Raw genomic sequence first — 7,660 nt, 5'->3', positions numbered from 1 at the left:
TCAGTATCGCGAAAGAGTTGACCATGTTTGCGGTTTTCTGAAACATGTTTAGCCACGTAAATGTCTTGACCGCATATTGGACAACGGACATGCCTTTACGTGTTGATCAGTCGTAGGAAGTGGTGAAGTACAAATACTGTACCTTGTTACTATGCACGTTTTTGGTCCACTAGAGAATGTGATCAAAATTCTTATTGTGTACAAATAGCAGTAAAATTATTACTCTTGTTTTGTATTGAAGTACATTTCAGTCATCTGTTTTTCTCCAAAAGTATAAGTTTGAGTACTTTTACCACCTGTTTATTGATTGTAAAATGACAACATTATTTTTCACCTTTTATTAAACACATTGACATCAACATTATGGAAAAAAAATCACAAAGAATGCAATTTTCAATATATTAGATTCAAATGCCTGACTGTATTTGTGAATGAACATAAAAATCACAACATCAACCTAAGGCATGTATATTGCAGGTTTATCACTGTGCTGTTGCCACTCCAGCGGCACCAGTGTCATCCTATGAAATGTTTACTACTATCAATTTAAACTTGCTGGTCTCCAGTCTGGTCTGCTGGTTTCAACACCAGGCACACAGGGAGCTTTTACATTTGATACATTTTCAAGTAAGACTACAAGCGGTCACAGTTCTTTTTTTTTAAGGCAGTGCAGTTATTGGGCTCAGCTTGAACTGATGATGGACCGGAGACTTTAGGCAAGAGGTAGGAAGGGTGAATACAGATGGCTCAAAGTTTTTGGTGTTGAAGGAGGTGGTGATGTCACTGGCAAAAAAGGAAGCGGACTCTGGGATACAGGGAGTGGTGGGTTCAGGTGCGGCTGTATGAGTGGGCGCTGTCGAAAGGACCTCAGACTCAAATTGTAGCAGCTGACCCATGAAACTAAAGTTGGGTGAGATAACAGCCCGGCGCTGCTTGATGATATCGAATGCTGCATCCAGTCTCAGCTGCTGGGTTCTCATGATGTAGGCCATGCAGATGGTGGGGGAACGAGAGATGCCCGCTTCACAGTGGACGAGGACCTTTCCTCCAGATTGCTTTACGTGATCTGGACACAGGACAAAAGGCCGGCCGGGTCAATCATTGGACACGGATGTGCGATTTTCTTCAAACAGGTTACATAATATTAAAAATTAAACTTAACCTTGCAATCGCAATGGGTCATTCAAACGGACAGTTATGAATACTGTAAAAGCATAGAAAATTATAAATCACATTTGAAGGAAGATTGAAGCAATACCCTACTATTTACTCCTACTCACTAATTATACAGCACTGTATACCACAGCTACATATGTATTATCCGCAGAGAACTTTCGCAGGGGCCACGTCTTGTATATTTTCATTTTCTTTCATCTGTGTCATTTGAACACACTTGTGGATGTTCTGTAACATAACTGCATGGAATTTCAATCCTCCTAAACCATTGTGGGCGTGGCACAGCGAGCATGCACTTTGAGTGCATGCATGAGTTTATGCTCATTCGCAGAAGGGGTTCTCTTTTTAGGCACATACATGTCATACACGGTATCGTCATTTAAAGGTCCGATGTTTTCCGCTCTTTTTTGCATAACATAGGTCAAATTGAGATCCATGCGGTTTGCCGTTTGCATGCAATAGGCTTTGAAAGGCTGGGCCTGCAAAAAAGAGCAGCGTGCTGCCGCAGCCGCCTCAGAGTGCATCATGGCCAGCCACAATCCTGCCAACGGCTCGCCGATGAGCCACAAAACACCCTCATATCAGCAACTAATCACTCAGAGGAAAGATGTTTTTAATATCACATTCAGGAGAACACTGGCCATACCGCAGCAAAGGTTATTTATATATTGAATATTAGTTCAGATTAATAAGAAAATGGCCCATTCAAAATCAGAACAAGAAAGGGGGTCCTGCTCATTTCCAAACCATATTATCTCACAAACCTGATATGACATGAAAGATTATTTAAAAAAAAAGAGTAAAATAAATAAATACATTGCAGCAATGATCCTTTAATAGAATTCCTTTACTTAAAGGTCATTTCAATCAGCTCCAGTTGGCCACTTGCCTTGATGTTTTAATGACTATGCTGTTCGTGTTGTGATGGACTTCTCCAGCTATTTTGAGTCAGAAGGTCAATGTTTATTTTTAGCCACGAAACTACAGGTGGGAAGCTTACAGCTGCAAGAACATTTCAGCCAGCCTGCCATAACACATTTTACCGAGAGATACTCATGAAATATAATAATAAACATTTATTGTTCCACAAATTCAGTAAGCCCGGAACTAGCCCTAAATAGGAAAAATGTTATCCACCCTCGCCGTAAACTGTTAATCATCTTCACTTAATTTGAAATAATTCAGGATCTTAGTAGATGAATTTTAGAGCTCCCGCGGGCTAAATGTAGGTTAAACCTACTCCTGGTACAGTTAGCTGTCTTATGTAATGAGGACTAAATGTAGGCTGCATCATCAAACAATACACAATAGCAGTTGACCAATACTGGTCAGTCCAGTAGCTCCTGGCTGAGCTTTGTTCTTGCTTATGCCTGTCTTTAAATAACCACCAACACATTGTGTGCGCCGTTTGCTGCTGCTGTTATGATCCGCCATCGCTCTCCCACACACTCTCTTTTCCACAGGCTGCCGCCCTCAGGCCCACCTGTGAGCAACCAACCGCGGTCGAGGTGTCACCCCTCATTCAGCCTTCTCCTTCCTGCTCAGCCACTTGTCACACTGACTGCATGACCACACCCACTGGAGATTAGCCCTAGCAGGCGATGACAACATGCGAACGGCTTTTTCAAGCTCAGAACCAGGAGGGCGTCAACTCCTGAGCAAATCCTGAATGGAAGTGACTGGTTGGATGCGTTGGCGGAGGCTTGAGGGCAGGCGATCAAGCTAAACTGATTACCACTGAGGTTATAGTCCTCTATTTGTGAATGGTAGCACATAAGTACAGCGAGGGTTTACTTGAGGTTTGGCGAAGACGCCATTTAAAAATAAACACCTATGCATAGGAGTGTTGCCTAATTCAAACAGAATATTTCTAAAACCGTGCGTGTAATCTACAACTATAAATATACAGACGCTGAAGGTGGTGTTATTCTGGGTAAAGATCTATCCTTGGGATGGTTGCGTATATCTCCCTTGCCACATAGTCTAGCTGAGCACACTATTTTGAGCAGGGAGTCAAGACGAAAAATAAACGTGGAATTATGATTCAGAAATAAACCTTCAGGTGGAAGCCCCATAAAACTGGTTCGGACGCCCAGTTTGATAAGTTCAACTCACCGATAAATTCTATTGCCTCTTGGAAGTGGGAGCTAATGTCGGCCATGTGGTTGTCTTCCACCGGGATCCATTTGTAATTGTAGTGGCCCTTGGTGGGCTGCATGTCTCTGCGTGACACGTTGAGCAAGGCAGTGATGTGAAGATCAGTGAGATAGTCCTGCCTGGAGGCGTGGTAGGCACTACCGAGGTATAGGAAAGGCAGGATCTCCACAGGTTTGCCCTGAAAGTGAGATATAGGTGGGGAGGGAGAAACCAGATGTGAGTCAAGATAAGTGGGGTCAATATACAACAAGGTGTGATGTTGGCCCCTATGGGATAGCCACATACATCTAATAAAAAACTGGTCAACCTGGAGCATATCATTTTGCTTCTCTGTTATTTAAACGATTGCAATGCTCCTATGTGATATTGCACTCTCTAAAGATATCCACGTGACTGCTCTCGCTGAATTGAAACATCAAAGAAGGAAATGAGTGAAAAAGACGTGTACATGGAAAACACCGAGTACATTTGCCAGTGTAGGGAGGGTATCAGAGTACCCTGATTGAAAGATTAACGGTGGTCCGGTAAAGTTTGTTTCGCTACAATACAGGGAATCCTGATGAGACTTTCCAGCATGGGGTTTCGGGTGAGGATGGCAAAAGCTGTGACATCATAGCAGCAAGACAACATATGCATGAATATAAAGCACTGTGCCATTTAGAAAAAACGAGACTTCAGAAATTGCCACAAGGCAATGCCATGATGTCACAAGTCTGTTTTAGTAACTGCATTTTCTCATAGTGACGCGGCATACCACAATTCAGACAGATGCTTGATGATATCAGCGCCATACAATACTTTGGAAAAATATAACAAGATCAACCAGGCCTTTAATTTTTTTTCTGAAAAATTCCAGTAAATTGAAAAGCTACATGAAAAAAACATTTGTCACCGGAGGGAGCAGTACATTGTTGTTTTTTCCTCTAGTGAGTTGGAAATAGCGAAGCACTGGTACGTTTACTTAACAAATATTCAACAACTATTGCTATTAAAAAAAAATTACACACATCTATTAATTTTCTGTGGTACTTGCTCTCATTACGTTGCTGGTGAGCTGTGCCTGTAGCTGATTTAGGGAAAGTGGCGGGTTACAGCGGATTGGTTGCCAGCAAATGACAATACACTTTTAAAGTAGTGATTTTGTTTTTTAATAATAATCAGATGAAGTGCTTTGTGTTTCGGTATCACACAATACATTGATATTTGAGATGTTGGTACACTGAGGAAAAAGGTCATGGATAAAAGGGTGTTTTTCTCCCATCTGGCCTGCTCCCTTTCTGGACCCCATAAGGTCACACGGTATCACAGCATTGTGTGTTTGTGTACAGATATATACACTATGACAAATATAAACCACTCGATTGTTATACTATGCTGTTGGATGTCATGATAGAAAAAAAGATAGATGTGCGTGTGTGTGTGTGTGCGTGCGTGTTTTGGAAGATGACGTGCTGCCCTTACCTGCTCATAATCTGGTTTGTGGTGACCAAACTTCTCACTACTGGCTCTTTTCTCGCTTTCAGTTCCGCTCTGCTCGATGCTTTTCACTTCAGTGCAAAGTTCAGGGTATTGCGAGTGGAAGTTTTCATATCCTCCTATGAGAATGGGTCGTAGAGAAGGGCGCATGAAGACCTGTTTACATTTACAATAATCAACACACGAATACACACCTTGTGAAACCGCAGAGTTTATGAAACAGCCTTAGCGCAGGATTATAAACTGATTATAAGAGCCCCATTAATTACTGGAGTCCGCTAATCCTTTTCACTTCCACAGGATGTAAAGGCGACAGACGGAAATGGAGGTGTTTTAACACATAATCACAAACCGGGCCAATCATTTAGATTAAATTGTAATTTTTTTATGCCCTTTATTTGTTTCTTGCTACAGAGAGTCGGTTTCAATTTGTTCCAATTTGTCATCACTGACTCATCGGCTCCGCTGACGCACATTTATGTAGTCTTCTTACAACGCAAACATAGCATACAAAGAGTTTAAGGTGGCAGACAGGACAGATCTCCTAGTTGTTTTAAAAGGCCACAAATGAATAGAAACAGCATAATTGCTTTAGTAGGTTACAAATGAGATAAAAGAGACTGGGTAGCTACGTTTGAACACGTCATACAACGACAATTGTTTTTGGTTTTTTAAAATTTTGTTGCACGGTTTTGTTCAGAGAAAAATGAGTAATTTTCAAGCAAGGGTCATGTGCCGATGACTAATAATGTGTCGACATTGGCATCGATATGTCATCACCATGCTGCTTGAGTGCTTTCCCATAAAATAGTCGATTTCCAAATCGGTGCCAATGTCATTGTCACGAAAAAGCAAACTATCTTTACTGCCCCCCCCCCTCCCCTTTATTTTTTATTTATTCTTAATAAAAAAAATGTTCGTTACCTTTTAAGAAGCAGATGTTGGCCCCGCTGGCCACATGCGTTAAGGTATTTATTACTATTTGTGCTACGCTGTCTTTCTTCAGTTTCTGCCAGTGGGACGTCCGGTCATCCAGAACCACCACTGCCGATATGCTCCCCTCCCGGAGCCGGAGGACGGCTCTCTCGTCCGGGATGACAAAGTGCAGAGGTACCGGTCCTCCCCGCGACCTCCGGACCACCACGGAGTTGAGATTGACGTTGACGGAGCCTTTGATGCTGGAGTTTGTAAATGACAAATAAGGTCGACAGTCCACGATAAGGCAGCTCCTGCACTCCTTCCTGATGATCCTCCGCAGGTGGCGGCAGTCGACGCTGGACACTTTCATATTTATTATTTTTTAAATTATTGCCGAAAGAATGCGTGTGGATTCCTGAATGACAGTGGCTGCGGGCGACCGATGAGCCCAGCGCGCCTCAGTGCCTACATTGCCTCCAAGGGGATTCCGTTCAAGTCTTTTTCTACTGAATGGGACTTCGTCGTGTGTGACGTCACGAGCCATATTTGGACAGCAATGAGGCGTGGTCGCATCCAAAGACCCACCCGCGTGGATGACGGCTGCTGCGAGAGTCCCGCCCTCTACGTGACGTGACCAGCCATTGATTAAGTCTTACTCATCTCACATCCTTTTCTCACCAGCTTCCAGTATCACTTTCGAGAAGCATTGCTGTGATATTAACTCATCAAAACAATGTTGGAAGAACTACTAATAAGGAAAGGACAAAACCGTTCACCATTTGAATGTCAATCATATGCAAAGACTTTAGGAACACGTGGAATTTGCTTCCTGATGTTGGTGTCAACCCAGCACAAGATGTAATTTACAAAAAAAACCCACATGTGGGCATGATATTTAGGCTGCACTATATAAAACACTGTGCAAAATAAAGTCTGTTTAAAATATCATTGCAGTTGTTTTTGTACCTTTTTCCACATACAGTGCCCTTCACAATTCTTGGCACCCTTGATGAAGATGTTTCGAAGACTTAAACTGAATTCAATTTTTAATGCGGAAGCATGATCATCGCTGTGGCCGTAGAACTGTACTGCATCACAGCGAGGGCCGTGTGTGACATTTTGGTTACCTCAAAGAGGAACAGCTCTCAGAATGATGCAGTTTAGTTCTACCCCACTGCAAACAGCAGTCACAATAATGAACATGCTGTCAAAATAATACCACTAAAATTGATCAGAATATGCTTGTAAATGCAGAAAATTTGCTACAGCTTTGGTCCTGAATATCATAATTTGTGGCTTGTGTTTATACTCATGTCCAGGTCTCAACTCATAAGCCCCCTTTTCTGCTGTCTGTGTCGTTATTCTGAGTAAAAACAGCACTGACACAGAATAGGGGAGACAAAGTCGTCTTGTTCGTATTCAGAGAGGTAGGATCAGAACTGCCACTGACATAATAACGCATCTAATTATCTGATTGCGGGATATCGTATTATTGTGTGCGGCAATATAGTAATTAATTAAATGAGAAAAATGGCCTCTAGAAGATGAGTATTATTGGATACAAATTACATCCACTGGCCAATTTTATTGACTATTCACACAGTTCAGTTATTTAACAGAACAAACACAATAACAACTGAGGCTTCATTAGTTTGAGAAATGTTTAGCTTTCAGCCAAGGCTATTGTTTTTTTTTTTCCTAATCGGCCATGATGTGCTATTAGGAGACTTCACAGAGCACTCAGCGGCTGGACAAGTCGCTGACAGAGGCAAACACTACCTTCCGCTCAGGCCCCTGTATAGCCGAATGAACCTGCCTTATATCCTTTGGCATGTAAGCCCAAGCTCTCAAGTGAATTAACAGGTTTAAATGTCACACTGCGTGCACTCACATGACATGCAATCAATCCCTGGGCTCAGGGCTTGCCTGTGTT

General features: G+C 42.3%; 1 protein-coding gene across 1 annotated transcript; it reads right to left on the bottom strand.

Moving 5' to 3' along the window:
• Positions 1–323: 323 nt before the first annotated feature.
• dusp5 (dual specificity phosphatase 5) lies at positions 324–7,021 on the bottom strand. The gene is made up of 4 exons (XM_086120530.1): positions 5,734–7,021; positions 4,795–4,928; positions 3,292–3,511; positions 324–1,066 (listed from the first exon to the last, which is right to left on the bottom strand). Exons 1-4 carry the CDS (start codon positions 6,095–6,097, stop codon positions 660–662), a joined length of 1,125 nt encoding a protein of 374 aa, XP_085976656.1. The 5' UTR covers positions 6,098–7,021; the 3' UTR covers positions 324–659.
• Positions 7,022–7,660: the final 639 nt, after the last annotated feature.

The sequence above is a fragment of the Hippocampus guttulatus genome, chromosome 9, assembly GCF_054856545.1.
Source record: "Hippocampus guttulatus isolate MCC_2025c chromosome 9, RoL_Hgut_1.0, whole genome shotgun sequence".
Classification (NCBI taxonomy): domain Eukaryota; kingdom Metazoa; phylum Chordata; class Actinopteri; order Syngnathiformes; family Syngnathidae; genus Hippocampus; species Hippocampus guttulatus.
Note: the sequence above shows the minus strand (reverse complement) of the source record. Positions and strands in the feature narration are given on the sequence as shown.

Excerpts from the sequence above, each read along its gene's own strand:
- dusp5 (XM_086120530.1), bottom strand. The coding sequence starts at position 6,097 with ATGAAAGTGTCCAGCGTCGACTGCCGCCACCTGCGGAGGATCATCAGG. Across the intron at positions 4,929-5,733 it reads CAACATCTGCTTCTTAAAAG|GAGGATATGAAAACTTCCAC; the intron begins GTAACGAACATT and ends CCATTCTCATAG. Across the intron at positions 3,512-4,794 it reads ACAAACCAGATTATGAGCAG|GGCAAACCTGTGGAGATCCT; the intron begins GTAAGGGCAGCA and ends TCTCACTTTCAG.